Genomic DNA, 19470 nt, shown 5'->3' on the forward strand with positions numbered 1-19470 from the left:
ATAATAATATCTATGCAACTGAGTCTTTTAAGTAATAATATTTATGCAACTGTGCCTTTTAAATAATAATATCTATGCAACTGTGTATTTAAAGTAATAATAATTTATGCAACTGTGTCTTCTAAGTAATAATATTTATGCAACTGTGTCTTCTAAGTAATAATATTTATGCAACTGTCTTCTAAGTAATAATATTTATGCAACTGTGCCTCTTGAGTAATAATATTTATGCAACTGTGTCTTTTAAGTAATAATATTTATGCAACTGTGTCTTTTAAGTAATAATAATCAAGTATGTAACAAGCTTAAGCCTATTGACAACTCACTCTTGACCTGAAGAAACGCATCTATGACTAGATATTTAATTTCTATTTCAATCAAATTAACTACCATTATCTACAAAATATTATTCAATATTACAGAATAACGTAGGAACATCGGAAAAAGACTCGTCGTTTTATTTGTAAGTTAATTTATATACTTATAAGTATTCGTGTTACGAGTTTTAGTATTTATGTTAGTTTTAATTCTAAATTTGACAAAGACTACCTTTGACTCTTATTATTAAGAATATAACATATCAATAGTAGGTACATTCATTTTCATTCATTTATAAATAACATAATAATTATTTTATTATCTCTAATTCCTCAAACATTAATTCAACTTACAGAAACGAAAAATCTCCAAAAGTAAGTTATATATTAATATTTTGTTTATTTAAATAACATAAATAAAGATATGCATTTTAATGTCACATATATTTCACATTTTTTTTATTAATTTATAGAATAAAAATAATTTTATATTTATAATAATTTGTATTTTGTATAAGTATAAAGAAAATATTTACTAACTTTATGATATATCCTGAGTGACAATTTAACGGTTTCACATTCGATATATTATATTATACCGAAAAATAACACGTCAAAATTGTAGGTAATCAGTATTTTCCAGTTCACAATATGACGGTAGATTATAATATCACGAGTGAGATTATAAACTAACGTATTTTTCAATTCAACGGTACCATATACCTAACTTTCGACTAAATCAGCTAATAACTAAGTTAAAATCATTAAGACGTATTGCTTCGTCGGATATTTTTTTATCAAATTCCGGCCGAGATTGCCGAGATGGCAGCAAAATTATTTAGATAAACGCAATTTAGACTGACGCGGACCAATTGAAAACGATCCAGTCTGTGAGATAACTTGCGCAAACTTTCCTCCCTTCAATTTCATTTACGAGAAAGATTAAATGCTAATGGAATTATTTGGATATTCATTATCAGCCCATTTTCGGCCCACTCAAGGGCCAGTGCTCCCTCCTCAGGTATATGAGAGGATATGGAGCATAGAACTGCCAGGCATTGCAGATCAGCGTTCGCGTTCAGCGAAGTCGATGTCGCTTGGAGTCGTTCAAAGCGTTTCAGCTCTTCGTTCCCGCTAATAAAACCCGCTCTATACAAAGAAAAAAAGACTAAAATAAACAACGATTACGTAACTCGACTCCAGGAGTCGAGCCCACAGTATCGAATTTTTTATTTAAAATTGTTTTTTTTTGATATTCAGCATGGTTACAAAAATGCTATGAAAATGAAAAATCTTTTACGAACTGAGCTGGAGAAAAAACCTGAAACACGTAACCAAAACATACCGCATGAAGTCAACGCAGAATTCAAAAACCCGATTGATAAAGATCAAAGCAACGTTCCTACCAAAGAGGAAAAATATGAAAATAACGCACACTGGAAGAAAACATCGGTACGTGGTTCAAATAACTCAATACAATTCGAAATTCAAAATCGACCTTGCACATGTAGTGGTCAAACTTTTTTTTTTATAAATTGATTTACAGCTCTGAGTCCTAGTTGTCTTGTGTCTATTGTATGACTATAATTTAGAATAGTATAGCATTGGGAACGGTGCACATCGTTTTCTTTTACAAAGCACCAAGGTACGTACGTACCTCTCGTATGAGTCATCACTATCAGGCCGGCCACTATTTTATTAATTACAAGGCCAGGCCTCCTTAATTTTAGAAAAGGGGATATGAAGCTTAGACCCACCACGCTTTTCCAATTCGGATTGGTGGGCTTACGGTGATAATTTAAATTAATTAACCATGATTATTTCTGATGTTAACTACGAGTGTAATATTATGACTGGGAACGAAAGCTTTTACGTGCTCTCCGAGCTTTCAATCTTTCATACCTATTAAAAAGGTACAAAATATTCATTTATAAGTACGTACGTTATCAACCCATATATGGCTCACTGCTGAGCTCAAGTCTCTTCTCAGAATGAGCGGGGTTAGGCCCATAGTCCACCACGCTGGCCCAATGCGGATTGGCAGACTTCACACACGCAGAGAATTAAGAAATTCTCTGGTGTGCAGGTTTCCTCACGATGTTTTTCCTTCACCGTTTGAGACACGTGATATTTAATTTCATTTATAAGTAATTCGTAATAATAATTATTGTTATCAGGGATCTTTTGATCACATTCGGATAGTGCAAGAAGCGCCTGAACTAAATGAACTTGTACCAGCGAATGATGAAGATGAAAATATAAGGAAATGGTGGTTTTATAATGCAGTAAGTAAGTGTACCCCACAGTTTAACCAATAATAGGCAGATAGAGCGTACGGGACACGACGGTGTCATAGCCGCTCCAAATACTAAATTCGAAAACGAATACATTCTCGAGTCAGTACGACATCGAGTCATCAGTCACTGTTAATATTATTCAAGAAAATTGACGTCTTATATTTTTAAATATTTTAAAAACTGCTTACAAAAACTTAAGAAATAAGATATACGGATGTCAAGGAGACTCGTGATGATTTTTTTATGGGTATCACCACGCTGCTTGTATAGACTCATTCTGTAAGATCTTTGTTCTCTGGTGTACTATAGTATTTAATTCTTACCCTCCTACAACTAAATGATTGATAGGTAGGTACGTTTTACCCTCAGAAGAATTATATATGACTGTGTGTATTTCGTTTTTTTATAGATGTGTGTAGTGTAACCAAATTATATTTATTAATGTTATTTATTTTAGATGTGTGAGTTTACATCGTCCCCTTAAAAAAATGACGGACAATTTTGGGGTTCAAACTTCGATGCATCTCCATAGATAACTATGGACCATAACTCTATAATTTTATCACAAAATCTACGTACTATAGACGTCTATGATTATACCTATCTATTATATTCGTTTTCCTTTCAGGATGATTATCGACCATTTTCGAGAAAAATATAGAAATAAATGTGTTTTTTTATGACCGGTATTTTATTTATCTGACCTATTTTGATTTCATTTTATAATACAGCGCCATCTTTATTTAATATAAAGAACCTAAATTAGTTTTATATTAGCGCCATCTATGACAAATATGCGGAGAACTACGTGTTTAGGTTGCAACCATAAAATGAAAGAATTAAAGAGCATGTAGTGTACAAGAATAACAGTAGGTGGCACTTTATTAAAAAACATGTGCTCTACACTCGCGGCATGGATCCACACGAGAACATGTCCTCCACTCCACACCTTGAGTGAAGTTTTGTGAGTGTGGAGTCCACACTCATAAAACTTGTATAATTGGCTTTTAACGAAATATGAAGTTTTGCGCGAACTCAGCGTTCACGTCGCGGACGGTGTGAGTGTAGAGCGCGTATATTATAATAATATTTTTTTATATAGCGCTATCTATATCTGACGAACCTTAATTCGTTTCTGCGCCATCTAGCAGAACTACATTCCTTAGCAGTAAGTACAGTACAGCCAAAAAAAATATATCAAGAAGCAATTGACCATGTAGTACATATGAGTAAAGATAGGTGGCTCTGTATTAAAAACATTGCAGAGTCATAATATGCTTTTGCAAATTGTTTTATTCATTATTGTTAATTGTACCCAGTTTAGAGTATTACAAACTATTCGTACAATAAGTTTCAATATAATATTATCTAGCTAGGTCACTAATATCAGAAACTGAACAAAAAGTTTACTAATAACTGTATAATATTAACTGCACTACTAGGTAGCAACTTATCAACCTACCTAGGTACTTACCAATAAATCTTCACTTGAAACCTTGAAAATTAAACATCTAAAATTAACTATACAAAAATTAAGTAGGTAGGTAGGTAGGTATTACTTATTACTTACTTACCCATAGTTGGCACAGAATAATTATGTTACAGATAGGTACGACAAGAATGATACTTGAACCTTTTTTAAAATTGGTGCCTAGTTATGGTGGGTATGTGACGGTAACACACACATATACGTAATATAAAATAAAATAAAAATAAAATAAGCCTTTATTACTGCTGGTATTTAAGATTTAGGTACATTTTAAAGTATATACATAATTCTTATTAATTAGCAGCTTGTCCTTCGACATAGGCCTCCCCTAACGATCTCCACTTTTCTCTGTCCTTCGCCATTCTCATCCATTCAGGACCGGCGACCTTTTTAAAATCATCCTCCCAACGTTTCACCTGTCTTCCTTTATTCCTCTTACCATCCCTTGGATACCATTCTGAAATTGTTTTTGTCCATTTCTCGCCCTTTTCCCGTATCATGTGTCCTGTCCACTGCCATTTTAGTGTTTTGTATACTTTTTCCACATTCGTAATATACCTACATATAAATGTAAAACTACTTGTGCAATTGTGCATTTTTGTAATAAGACGAAGTCGATGTCGGGCGTTTGTCGCCCAGTCGTTATCCAATATCCTGTTAGTTGTAGGCTTCCGATTTAATTAAAGTTTTTATCAGTGTTTTATTGATTATTATTCCCCGCGTGGTTCCCTTTCCCGTAAGAATATGGGGATTTAGCCTTCCACGATAAACGGGCTATCCTGAGATTAGCGCGTTTAATCAAACAAACAAACAAACAAACAAACTCTTCAGCTTTATAATAGGAATTAGGTATAGATTTGTTTTAATAATTAACCTGTGGTAGTTACTACTAAAAAGGGATATCCCAACAATGCCGGGTGGTTAAGTGGTATCTTTACCACCCAGCATTGGTATATTTTATATAAACTTAAAAAATCTTGATAATTCTACTTTAATAATGAAATCATTAACTTTATCAAAAAAATATTTGCTACAACGTTTTACGACATTTTTAATTCATATCTAATTTGTCTACAACCAGGACAAGTTATGATCGTTGACCATACAGCCTGTGTTTTACAATATTTTTTGAAGACTTATAATAATTGCTTTGTTTGTGAAGTTTATTGGCAGCAGAAAAAAATAATAGGTACAGCTTCAAATGTTAAACCGGCGAACATGCCCTAGAAGAGTGATAAAAAAAAAATATTTTTCTTCAAGAAACGTACTTTTATTAAGCCAATTATTTAATACACATACAGATCCTTATATTTTATACATCATAATTATTATTATCATCTCCGGTGAAGGAAAACATCGTGAGGAAACCTGCATACCAGAGAATTTTCTTAATTCTCTGCGTGCGTGAAGTCTGCCAATTGGGTCAGCGTGGTGGACCAGCGGGGTGGGCTATTGGCCTAACCCCTCTCATTCTGAGAGGAGACTCGAGCTCAGCAGTGAGCCGAATTTCTCGTAATAAATATGATAGAGTTACGTACCTAAATCGGTGAAAAGAACAGAAGGTATCCGAAAATAGGCAGCTACTATCTTATTAAACTGCATCATCATTTATCATCAGATGAAATCGCAGTCAAGCGTTAAATTGATTGAATTGATGTTGATTAAATAAAGAATCATGATCAGTCACTTCTACGTTAAAAAATACGGTTTTAATCCTAATTATCGCGACGCTAGTTAGATAATATATATATTATAGAACATAGAATGTATATGTGCGAGTATGTATATTTAGAAACAGCTACATCGATCATGCCTGAAGACAAAAGTCTTCGAACAGTGCGTGTTGCCAGTGATGACCTATGGATCCGAGACTTAGTCGCTCGTGGTAGCGGGCGATGGAACGAGCTATGTTAGGAGTATCTCTGCGTGATCGAATCAGAAATGAGTCACCGACATAGCTCACCGAGTTGCGAAGCTGAAGTGGCAATGGGCGGGGCACATAGTTCGAAGAGCCGATTCACGTTGGGGTCCCAAAGTGCTGGAATGGCGACCCCGTACTAGTAAGCACAGTGTTGGTTTCCCCACCAGGTAGACTGACGACATCAAGCGAGTCGCAGAGATTCGCTTGATACAGGTGGCTCAGTATCGTGATGTTTGGAAGTCCCTACAAAAGGCCTATGTCCTGCAGTGGACATCCATCGGCTGATATGATGATGATGATGATGATGACATCGATCATAAGTTTCGTTAATTGTCACATATGTAACCTATACGAATTAAACATTAATAATACACGTAACATCTTAAGATAAATAATCTTATTTGATAGAGATAATGTGAAGTGTTTCATTGCACTTATAAAAGTACTAAGTAGCAAATGTGAACCAGTTATTCGTACTTATATCAAAAGAGCTACTTTAGCACATGAAAATATTAAAATAATTACAATGCTCCATAAATAATATCGAGAGACAAGGCCGGGCGTGTTTTTTTTAATCCAAAAAGTATAAAAGGACAAATGTTAAAACCGTATAGAGTTTTATTAGCGGTACTGATTTCAATCATGGTGGTAGTGAGTTTGGTTGTTCTGTATCTAGTCTATGGATTGTAAGTACCTGGATTTTCTTTTGTTATTTTTTTAATTAAAATATTGATGATTTCTTGACTGCGATGTTACTTTTTGATAAGTAACGATGCAGTGACTTGACTCATCCGAAAGTTTGTATGGATGTTTGTTTGGATGTTTGTTACTCTTTAAAGGCGTAATTACTGGACTGATTTAGCTGAAATTTGAAATGGAAATAGATTTTACTCTGGATTAACACCATATATCTATCTTCTATATATTAGCAGATATAGTACCTTTTGTGTTTTAAAAATTATAAATTTTATATACTTAGGTTTGCGTCATTATTTATGCTACATAACTTAAATCCTTATCAAAATAAATTATTTAATAATCATAAGAATATTATGGAGATAAGATTTGCTCTTTATAGTATGTAAATTAGTTAAATAGTTTCGGAGATAATACAAAATTTCTAAAAGACGCAAAAAATGCGCTATATGACAACCCGCGCTTTCACTTACGTAGTTTCCGTTCCCGTGTGAATATGGGGATCAAACGTAGCCTGTGACACTCGCAAATAACGTAGCTTTCTATTGGTAAAACAATTTTTCAAATCGGTCCAGTAGATCCAGAGATTACCTCCTACGACCACAGAAACTTTACCTCTTTATATTATTAGCATAAAAGTCCCTATTTCCCTTGGTCATCGCACCACTCTCGAAGGGCTGGACCGATTTTGCTAAGGATAGGAGTAAGATAGAGAATTTATAGAGTAGGGTAGGGTACGGGTAGGGAAGCGTAGGGGTAGTGTAGGGGTAGGGTAGGGTTAGGGCCGGGGTAGGGTAGGGGTAGGGTTGGGTTAGGGTAGAGGTAGGGTAGAGGTAGGGGTAGTAGTAAAGTTGACATCGAATTTTACGCGGACGAAGTCGCGGGCGTCCGCTAGTATAATATAAAACAATATTAATTTCGTATAGCACATGGGATAAGGGTACGAAATATGTCATTATTAATTAATAAAAGTTAAGGATTTCATAGAAACCTTAATTTAAAAATGTATGTAGGTATTTTATCAATTTTTTTTTTATTTTTTTATTTCTTTTTTTTTTATTTTTTACAAGTTAGCCCTTGACTACAATCTCACCTGATGGTAAGTGATGATGCAGTCTAAGATGGAAACGGGCTAACTTGTTAAGAGGAGCATGAAAATCCACACTAATTTTGGTTTCTACACGGCATCGTACCGGAACGCTAAATCGCTTAGCGGTACGTCTTTGCCGGTAGGGTGGTAACAGGCCACGGCCGAAGTCTCCCACCAGCCAGACCTGGACTAATTAAGAAAATCTCAATATGCCCAGCCGGGAATCGAACCCAGGACCTCCGTTTTGTAAATCCACTGCGCCACGGAGGACGTCAGACTTTCAAATTTTCAAATTTTTTAAAAGGTCAAAACGCTATCGTTCATTTTGTGTCTTCACAATTTTAATTGATGTACTAAAGGAATAAACGTCAAACTAATAAATAACTAACAATTATGACAAACTCTAAACCTTTTGGTTAATGGTGTTTACGTGACGTCACGAAACTATAAAATAGACCATTTTGACTGACAGCGTTTTAGTTCGTACTGTCAAAAACATTTTTTTTTGATTAAAATCTTCATTAAATCACGTATTAAAAAAACATAATGTTTTCTTAAGTCTAGTAGAATTTTAAATAGTCTTAAATAATTCGATATCGAATTATTTAAGACTATTTAAAAAAAATTGTCAACTAGCCTATTAGAGTGATGTATTTTAAGGGTTCTAGTGTTCTAGTGCCTAACCTACATGGTTTCGGATCAGGAGGTCCTAGGTTCGAATTCTGGGTGGGCCTTGATGAGATAGGTAATTAATTTTTTAGACGAAAAAAAATCATTTTTTAGAAAAAAAAAATTCAGTAGCTCATATAATAATACTCAGTCCGGAGTTGAGAAATTGTGGTCCCCGTGCCTCGGCCGAACCCGCATTGGAGTGGTGTGGTGGGTCTAAGCTGCATATCCCATCTCCTATAAGGAGGCCTCGCCACGTATTAGGCCGTTAAATAACGCTGATAGAGTAAGAGTATGTTTAGCCGACTTCAAAAAAAGAAGTAAGAACGTATATATTTTTTGTACTATAAACGAGGAAAATTTAATGTTGAATTTATTAATTGTGAAAATGTTTTACAGCAAGGTTTAGTTGAGGAAAATTCATTGCTGTATTACTTAGTTGTATTTTATAAGTACGAGTAGTTTTAGCTGTGTGTTGACTTATTACTAGAAGATAAGTCAAAATTAGTCACGATTCATCATAGGACCCTGTTTTCATCTGACTCTGAACATTATTATCAAGGTGAAAGATTGATTGTAAGTGTTTGCATGTTTGTGATCATCTTGTTAGTCTTTCGTGCCACAACTGCTGAATTGATTTGGCTGAAATTTAAAATAGAGATAGATTATTCCCTGGATAAACACATGGGCTTCTTTTTAAGCCAGAAAATTCCATGATTACTGTGGGATTTGTGAAAAACGGAATTTTACGCGAACGCTGTTGTGAATGTCCGATATTTTAGTAAATATTGAACCTCCTGTAGGTCGTAATTGGAATCACTGTTCTAGAATGTTATGACGGCCTCCGTGGCGTAGTGGTATGCGCGGTGGATTTACAAGACGGACGTTCTGGGTTCGATCCCCAGCTGGGCTGAATGAGGTTTTCTTAATTGGTCCGGGTCTGGCTGGTGGAAGGCTTCGGCCGTGGCTAGTTACCACCCTACCGACGTACCGCCAAGCAATTTTGCGTTGCGATGTCATGTAGAAACCGAAATGGGTTTGGATTTCATCCTACTCCTAACAAGTTAGCCCGCTTTCATCTTAGACTTCATCACTTACCATCAGGTGATAGTGTAGTCAAGAGCTAACTTGAATAATAATATCTTCTTTAGTGATATACTCGTACCATTGAATTGCAGAGTTGAATCAGCCAGCGTCGATACGAAGACAAAACTGATTATAGACCACGATGGAGGCGCAGACGACGCCATGGCTCTATTCATGGCCTTATTGTATGAAAAATACCATGAGGGGTAAGTCTTTTGAATCATAGCCAAACTAATGTATTAGTATTGGTTTGGGTTTGAATATAATGTCATATTATACTTTTAAATATGACCAATTCCTCCTCAAATTAGTCGTAAATATCTACTGTTTTTATTAATTGATATGAAACACGGCTAAAACTCACGTGAAATTAGATCGGCGTATGCCCGACTAGTTTCGAACCCATACGGGGCCCTTAGTCATGAGCTGGTTCTTGCATCGCGGCACGATCCAAACTGCGAAGCGGCTGTGCGCTCGGAGAGGGGTTGAGTGGTGGAGGTTCCGTTACACTCTCCGACGGTTGATTAATGTCATCTTCATTAGACTCGTCTTCTTGTAAGCAAACCGAACTAACGCTATCTTGTTCCAAGTTTGTTGTAAGTGACAATGAAAGAAATAACGGTTTCCACGCTGTGGGCAGCAACCATCCATGATCTCGATTAAAACCTACTGTTTTACATGTCAGATGTAAAAAAGTAGGACAAAATCAGAAGCAGTTGGATCAGACAGTACCTAATCCCAAGTAGCCGATATGGTTATTCGAATCAACCAATTGAAGTGGCAGTGGATTGGTCACATGATTCGAAATAGGCTAGGCAAGGCCTAGAGACGGAAAACGCAGTATAAGACGTAAGCCAACAAAATGGGCAGTAGATCTAAAACTAACGCCAGGAAATCACTGGTAGCACAAAATCGAACAGAGTGGAAAATACTAGAGAAGGCTTATACCAACAGGCACTCTAGTGTGTGTAGTAACTACTAGACTAGAATTATAAGAAACCTAAATATCTACTAGTTACATCGTCGTCATCAACCCATATTCGGCTCACTGCTGAGCTCGAGTCTCCTCTCAGAATGAGAGGGATTAGGCCAATAGTCCACCACGCTGGCCCAATGCGGATTGGCAGACTTCACACACGCAGAGAATTAAGATAATTCTCTGGTATGCAGGTTCCCTCACGATGTTTTCCTTCACCGATTGAGACACGTGATATTTAATTTCTTAAAATGCACACAACTGAAAAGGTGGGTGTGCCCCGGACCGGATTCGAACCCACACCCTCCGGAATCGGAGGCAGAGGTCATATCCACTGGGCTATCACGGCTCCTGTTACATACATCTAAATAAATGTAACTCAAAGGTGACTGACTGACATAGTGATCAACGCACAAGCCAAACCACTCGACGGATCGGGTTGAAATTTAGCATGCAGATAGATGTTATGAAGTAGGTATCCGCTAAGAAAGAATTTTGATCAATCCTACCCTCATAGGGATAAAATTTTTAGAGCTACAGTTTTAAAAATGTTTTTATAGGTAAATCATAAAAAAAGAATAAAAAAATGGAACGTTATTCAAGAATTTTTAAAAATTCAACCCCTAAAGGTGAAATAGGGGTTGAAAGTTCACATTGATTACCACGCGGATAAAGTCGCGGGCATCCGCTAGTTTCATATTAAAGGGTTTATTACTGTTTTTCAAGGGGATACGACAATAATCTGCAAGGCTGAGATCTAATCCTTGACCATGACCATGATTATAATATTGTTTAACGTTTAATTTTGTAAGGAGTTATAAAATAAATAGTCATACTAGGAAATTTGTACTATCGTCATAGTTTGTCATTGTTCTATTTTGTTATCACTTTCAGACCAGAAGTGATAGCGTTGACTACTACTCACGGCAACGTGGGTGAGGAACAAACATACAACAACACACAGCGGATACTCAGCATTGCTGAGAGGAAAGATGTATGTATCACATTCACATACTTTACCTACATAATATAATAAACTCGATTTTTTTATTTTTTTTATTTCTTTACAAGTTAGCTCTTGACTACAATCTCACTTGATAATAAGTGATAATGCAATCTAAGATGGATGCGGGCTAACCTGATACCTCGGAATACTAAATCGCTTGGCGGTACGTTTTTGCCGGTAGGGTGGTAACTAGCCATGGCCGAAGCCTCCCACCAGCCAGATCTAGACCTAATAAGAAATCTCAATCGGCCCATTCGATCAAACCCAGGACCTCCGTCTTGTAAATCCACCGCTCATACCACTGCGCCACGAAGGCCGTTAAATAGAGAAAAACTACTAAAAATTCAATCATTTCGAAAGAAGAAGATTAGTAAAAAAAGTTAGTTAAAGAAACAATGTTAAAATTAAAAAAATAAAGTAGGTAACCTACTTGGAATTTCTTTATTAACTGCGCCAAACGATTAGCGTTCCAGTACGATGTCGTGTAGAAACCGAAAAGGGGTGTGGATTTTTATCCTCCTCCTAACAAGTTAGCCCGCTTCCATCTTAGATTGCATCATCACTTACAATAAGGTGAGATTGTAGTCAAGGGCTAACTTGTAAAAAAAAATTGTTGTGTACCTAAGGTAAAGTGTAATAGGTAAGTTCATATTGAGAGACGTGATAGCCTAGTGGATATGACCTCTGCCTCCAATTGCGGAGGGTGTGAGTTCGAATCCGGTTCGGGGCATGCACCTCCAACTTTTCAGTTGTGTGCATTTTAAGAAATTAAATATCACGAGTCTCAAACGGTGAAGGAAAACATCGTGAGGAAACCTGCATGCCAGCGAATTTCTTAATTCTCTGCGTGTGTGAAGTCTGCCAATCCGCATTGGGCCAGCGTGGTGGACTATTGGCCTAACCCCTCTCTTTCTGGGGGGACTTGAGCTCAGCAGTGAGCCGTATATGGGTTGATAACGACGACGACATATTTAGTAATTAAAATTAATTTAAAACAACAAGAAAATCGCATCATTCGCAGGTTCCGATATTCAGAGGCAGTAGCAGAGCGCTGTTGTCAGGATTGCCATCGGACCACTACTTTGGCGTCGACGGGCTCGGAGACAACGGCACGGCGGTGTACGATGCTATTGCCCCAGAAAAGGACCACGCGGTCTTCGCCCTGATAGAACTGTCCAAAAAATACAAAGGTAAAACCATCTATAGAAGATAGGTCTCTCGCCGATATATAATCATCATCAACTCCTTTACCATATCCCGGTTAAGGTCGTAGCTCATTAGACCCACCCGGGACCAGACCCGCACCGCCTCGTCGCTAGGCGTCCAATTCTCGTCGACAGGTGGACCACAGGTGGACGCCGCGTTGTCAACTCGCGGTTCACGCGAGGAAAGCTTGTCAATAGCGAGCTGTCATCGAATGGTCCACTCGCGGTCGGCGCGGCGATGATGATACGGAGTTGACGTAGTGAGCGCTTGCCCAAGCATATCCATACGAAGAATATTGACCACTCGAGGCGAGGCGGTGCGGGTCGGGTCCCGGGTGGGTCTAATGAGCTACGACCTTTAAGTTGGCTTGACACAATATGTGTCAATAGTTCCACGTATATGAAAACCAGTCAAGTAAGAAAGTCATCGCGGAATGAGAAATAGGTAATCTTTACTAATATAATAAAGCTGAAGAGTTTGTTTGTTTGTTTGATTGAACGCGCTAAACTCAGGTACTCAGGAAAAATTCTTTCAGTGTTAGATAGCCCATTTATCGAGGCAGGCAATATTTTATCTTTGGATTCCTACGGCAACGGGAACCACGCGGGTGAAACCGTGCGGCATCTACTAGTAAGTTATAAACTCCTATACACCAGCGCTTTATTTGCTGGCCTAATGAAAACTGACTTAAAAACCGAGTTGTATTCCTGCTCGTTAAAACTATATTGTCGTTCTTACTAAATAATCATCCTAGTAATTTTTATTTTAAGGAGGAAACGTAACACTGGTCAAGGCTTAAAAACGTGTCGTGCTTTTCCTTATCCGTATACGTAGATTTAATTTGCGAAGCTTACATTGTAATTAACCTTACTGTTTAAGTGACATTTAAAGTGAATCATTTTTGAAGATTTATTTCAAACAATTTTTTAATTAATATATAATGTAGGTAATTAATTCTGCTCACGTGTACCCGTGATCTTGTATAAAAAAACTCATTTTGCATAATGATCTGATAAGATATAAACACTTTAAAATTAATTTATTACTATGACATTTAAGCACTACCTACTTAATTTTTATGATTAATGTAATGTAATGAAAAACGTACGTTTTTTTGTTAAGTAAGTAATTAATGTCGGATAGTCATCAAATGTTTAAACTTTTAATTTTATATTTTATTTTGAATTAAATAAGCATCTGATATATAATTTTTATAGTGATAACCCTGTGGTTATGACCTCTGCCTCCGATTCCGGAGGGTATGGGTTCGACACCCGTCCGGGGCATGCACCTCAAACTTTTCAATTCTATGCATTAAAAAAAAATATTACGTATTTCAAACGGTGAAGGAAAAACATCGTGAGGAAACCTGCATACCAAAGAATTTTTTTCAATTCTTTGCGTATGTGAAGTCTGACAATCCGCTGAGAGCGTTTTTTTCACAACTACCCTCAAACATCGATCTTAGATAGTTAGATGGGCCTCAAAGGGTCGCAAAATTGTCATTGCACATTAAGTACGTCATCACTCGTAACACATTTCTCGTTATGTAGTGGCTTGTATTTTTACACTTCTAAAATGAACACGAAGGCATCGTCACGTCATCAACCCATATTCGGCTCACTGCTGAGCTCGAGTCTCCTCTCAGAATGAGAGGGGTTAGGCCAATAGTCCACCACGCTGGCCCAATGCGGATTGGCAGACTTCACACACGCAGAGAATTAAGATAATTCTCTGGTATGCAGGTTTCCTCACGATGTTTTCCTTCACCGATTGAGACACGTGATATTTAATTTATTAAAATGCACACAACTGAAAAGTTGGAGGTGCATGCCCCGACCGGATTCGAACCCACACCCTCCGGAATCAGAGGCAGAGGTCATATCCACTGGGCTATCACGGTTAAGGGAAAAAATAACAGTAAATATTTTTTCAAGTCCACGTCCACTCGCAGCATGCGCTTGTTACGTACTAAGATAAGATGCACGTCTTTGGGTAATGACATAAAGTTGTGCGTTCTTTCGTATGGAGAGGCCCATCTAACGATTTATATCGATGCCCTCAAATCGTTGTAATTTAGGAGTATGGATATTAGCGAACATATTTATATCATTGACTATGTTTTTTCTAGATGAACTGGTGATAGTAGCGTTGGGTCCTCTTACAAACATAGCTCTGGCGGTCAGAATCGATCCCGACTTCCTCTCAAGACTGTCGCAGCTTTTCGTCGGAGCTGGACACGTTTACGGTAATTTATAGCTTTTTTTAACACGTCACTACATAAGATAATCTATACTAATATTATAAAGCTGAAGAGTTTGTTTGGTTGAACGGGCTAATCTCAGGAACTACTGGTCCGATTTGAAAAATTCTTTCAATGTTAGATAGCCCATTTATTGAGGAAGGCTATAGGCTACATGTTGTCCCCGTATTCTTATGGGAACGGGAACCACGCGGGTGAAACCGCGTGGCGTCTACTAGTACTAGTAATATAGATGTGCGATATGTTTCAGGGGACAATTTCACTAAGCCGGAGTTTAACGCCGCTATGGACGTGGAAGCCTACCACATTGTGGTAAACAGTGGCAGACCGGATAAATTGACAATCATACCGTTCTCTCAGATACTGACTTACCAAAAGTTAGATAAGGTACGTAATAGGCTGGTTGACACTTAATTTTATATGGTATTAAATTATCGTTCTACTAGATTGAAAGTTTTTTTTTTATTTTTTTTAAACGTGATTACATGGAAATGTTCATTTTAAAATATGTTTTTGACAAAACAAGCCAAAACGCCTGTTTATAATATATGTTTTTAACACCTGTGTAATATTTCAACTGTTTCATGACGTCACTATAACAAATCCCTTCCAAACGGAGCGTTTGAGAAAAATATTAGTCATTTATTTATTTTGACGTATTTTACATTTATTTATCGTGACGTCACTAAATGGGCGACAGCGTTTATAACGTTTGGAAAATTTGAAAAAAAAAAACATTTTTAAATTATTTTTATAAGAAATCCTTTACTTTTATTAATTAATATCGATATATTTCGAACCCTTTTTCCATGTACTATACAAAATTAATATTGTTTATATTAAATTTGATATATGTCTACTCTATTATCAATAATATGCCTAGGTCGCATTCATTGCGATAACCAATGATAATTTTATTCTATAGATCGGTTACGTTCCTACAAAATCACCACAAAAAGTGATCCAAATAATTATAGGCAACATTGAGCGCACACATGCACAATTTTGTCTTTATTTCCATTATATATTTATGTACAATGTCTATATAGTTTTTGCACTTCCTGAGCACACAACTCGCCATTGTAGACGATATTAAGGTATTATTTATTTAAATAAACTTTATTGTTGACCACAACTAACATTGGGTTGACTATAAATTTCCTCTTTTTAGCGCCTCATTTTTCACGCGCCAGTAACACATCTACAGTATTTAATATCATTGGCGATAACGTGAATACTCGGGTTATCGCTAGGTGGCTACACATTTGCTAATATCTGTGTGTTTCCTTAAAATAAGTGTCGCGCAAACAAACAGATAATTCGTTTCGCTGTTACGAATGTTGTCGCGATGTATATATATAACTCGTGCGCATCGACTTGACGCCTGGCTACCAAACAAAGTACAAACATCATTCGAGGCAGGTGTCAAGTTAACCCACACGAGCTGTATGTATCAAACATACTTATTAGACAACCGTAAATAGATTTTAGTAGTTATTTGTAAGTTGTAATAGACCGACAAAAACGCGGAAACTCTCGATCATCAGTGATCAAGATCGATTAATATAATCGCTGTTGATGGTGTAGAGGAGCTATTAGACTGCATCTACAATTACCATCATGGATACAGAGCCTGCTACAGCCGGACATACTTCATTTTGTTAAGGCTTTTCTTGAAATCTATTTCCATTCCAAATTTCAGCCAAATCGGTTCAGAAGTTAAAGTTCGGTGTTAAAGAGTAATAACTAATAAATTAAACAAATAAAAACAACCCGACTGCAGTGTAGAAAGCAATTAGAAAGCAGTCGGGACCTATTAAATAATGTAGAAGAAAATCATTCTATCTAATCCTCACAAAAAGCTCTTGAATTTGATACCCATATTGTAATATCACAGTCACAGTCGTCTTGTTATTTTTTTTTAGTTTCACTATCTGAGAACACTTGGGTTATTGAGACAAATCTAACGTTATACTAATTACGTAAATCCGTTCAGTTAAAAATACATAACCCTCCTTGCAGTCGGGTAACCAACATCCAAACATACAAACTTTCGCGTTTATAATATAAGTAGGATTTAAATTGTCATCATCCCTATTCCAGGAATGGAGACACGATACACTCGGGTCTATTAAGACCAAAATCATGGACTCACTAAATACGTTCGAGCAGATATCATTCAAGAGCAACAGTTACTGGTGTCTCCTGGACCCCGCAGCGATGGCTATCGCTTTGGAAGAGCACACTGTTGTAGACTACGCCTTATATACGAACAACAGCATTATATTGTATGGTATGAGCAGGTTTTTTTTTTTACAAGTTAGCCCTTAACTACAATCTCACCTGATGGTAAGTGATGATGCAGTCTAAGATGGAAGCGGGCTAACTTGTTAGAAGGAGGATGAAAATCCTCACTCCTTTCGGTTTCTACACGACATCGTACCGGAACGCTAAATCGCTTGGCGGTACGTCTTTGCCGGTAGGGTGGTAACTAGACACGGCCGAAGCCAGACCTAAGACGATTTAGAAATACAAATTATAAAAAAAGTTTGCATATGCGGCTGTCAAGAAGACGCATGACGTTTGCTTTTTAATAGGTTTCACCGGCTTCAGTACGTTGCTTGTAAATACTCACTCTGTTTACTCTGTGTGTGTGTTAATAAATAGTACTAGATAACTGATCGCCGTGATAGCCCAGTGGATATGACCTCTGCCTCCGATTCCGGAGGGTGTGGGTTCGAATTCGGTCCGGGGCATGCACCTCCAACTTTTCAGTTGTGTGAATTTTAAGAAATTAAATATCAGATGTCTCAAACACGGTGAAGGAAAACATCGTGAGGAAACCTGCATACCAGAGAATTATCTTAATTCTCTGCGTGTGTGAAGTCTGCCAATCCGCATTGGGCCAGCGTGGTGGACTATTGGCCTAACCCCTCTCATTCTGAGAGGAGACTCGAGCTCAGCAGTGAGCCGAATATGGGTTGATGACGACGAGATAACTGATGAATCATCTTAATAACCCTAACACAGGCTTTAGGGTCTAGATGGCGAAGCACATACCGTCGTAATGTATATATTTATACTTTTAGATTAATGAAAAATTATTATTTTACAGACAAATCCAGAGGAATCAATACAAATGATTACGTACAAGAGGAAGGAGCGAACGCCAGATTGATATTCAAAGTAAATAAGGACTCGTACAAAGAGTTTCTGTATAATCTGTTTTCATCAGATTTATTAGTCAGTACTAGTTAACTAGTAAGGAGACGATAAAGAACAAACTTATTAAATATTGAATGGAAGTAGGCGTTACTTTGCTTAAGTTCATTATGAATAAACGATTTATTTATTTTATTATTTACCATGTTTTATTAATATAACCATAACAAAATTATCAAAATGTGCAAAGGGTGCATTGTTGAACGTGGGGGGAGGTTTTAGAGATTAGGGGACATAATTAAGTATAATAAAATGTAATAAGTACCTAATTGTGCCCCTAATGGATGACGTTACGTGAATATAATAATTAGCATAGGTACTAGTGAACTCGCCATCCTCACTAAAACGTGAAAGTTACCCCTACCATACCCTACCCCTAGCCCCTACCCTACCTCTATCCTACCCTACCCTAACCCTATCTACCGATTTTTAGCTTCCTACCTTGACAACTACGAAAAGTCCCATATACAATTTCACCTCCTCTTTTAAGGGGTTGGGGGCGGATTTTCAAAAAAAAAATGATGCACGGTTTTTTTTATTACAATTACATATAGTCTGCATACCAATTTTTAGCTTTCTACCTTGAAAATTGCGGAATGCTCCATACAAACTTCCACCCCCCATAATAGGAAAATGGGGGATCAGAAAGAGGCAAAAAGTGGCCTATGTCACTGTACAGCTTTTTAACAATCTCCTCTTAAAAAATCACGTCAATTCGTTGCTCGTGAAAGACGGACAAACAAACATACACACACACTTTCACATTTATAATATTAGTAATATGGATTTTAGAATGTTGTTTCGTGATGTCAATGAGGTACAAATACGACTTATATCTTTAGTTTCTTCTAAACTTTATCGCTCTTTGTGATTGTGCCTCGTTTATCAAACGTTTTTCACTTGAACAAGTTATTGTACAAGTTAAAATGAAAAAAATGTAAACATGTTTATAAGTAATTATAAGAAAACATGATGAGATTTTAATTCTTATCCAAAGTATTATAATTAAAGTAAAATTAAAAATACTTAAGTACTATATCAAGTACTACAATTGCCAAAGAATATAATAATAATAATAGAAAATAAATAGTATAGAAGTGAATAATGAACAAAAATCCTTGTTACATAATTTGCTTTCAAATAATATTTTAGGAGATTTCAGTCTTAAAATAACTTTATTTGTATTGTACAAAGTAATCACAACATAAAAATAGTTATTATGACGTAGGCAT

The 19470-nt window shown here is 36.6% G+C and overlaps 1 protein-coding gene across 1 annotated transcript; it reads left to right on the top strand.

Moving 5' to 3' along the window:
* The first annotated feature begins 6556 nt into the window (after positions 1–6556).
* On the top strand, positions 6557–18376 carry LOC112058458 (uncharacterized). The gene is made up of 8 exons (XM_024099315.2): positions 6557–6710; positions 9658–9771; positions 11436–11535; positions 12569–12737; positions 14885–15001; positions 15267–15403; positions 17120–17309; positions 18132–18376. The coding sequence occupies exons 1-8, from the start codon at positions 6622–6624 to the stop codon at positions 18272–18274; spliced, it is 1059 nt and encodes a 352-aa protein (XP_023955083.2). The 5' UTR covers positions 6557–6621; the 3' UTR covers positions 18275–18376.
* The last annotated feature ends 1094 nt before the right edge of the window (positions 18377–19470 follow it).

The sequence above is a fragment of the Bicyclus anynana genome, chromosome 4 (assembly GCF_947172395.1).
Source record: "Bicyclus anynana chromosome 4, ilBicAnyn1.1, whole genome shotgun sequence".
NCBI lineage: Eukaryota > Metazoa > Arthropoda > Insecta > Lepidoptera > Nymphalidae > Bicyclus > Bicyclus anynana.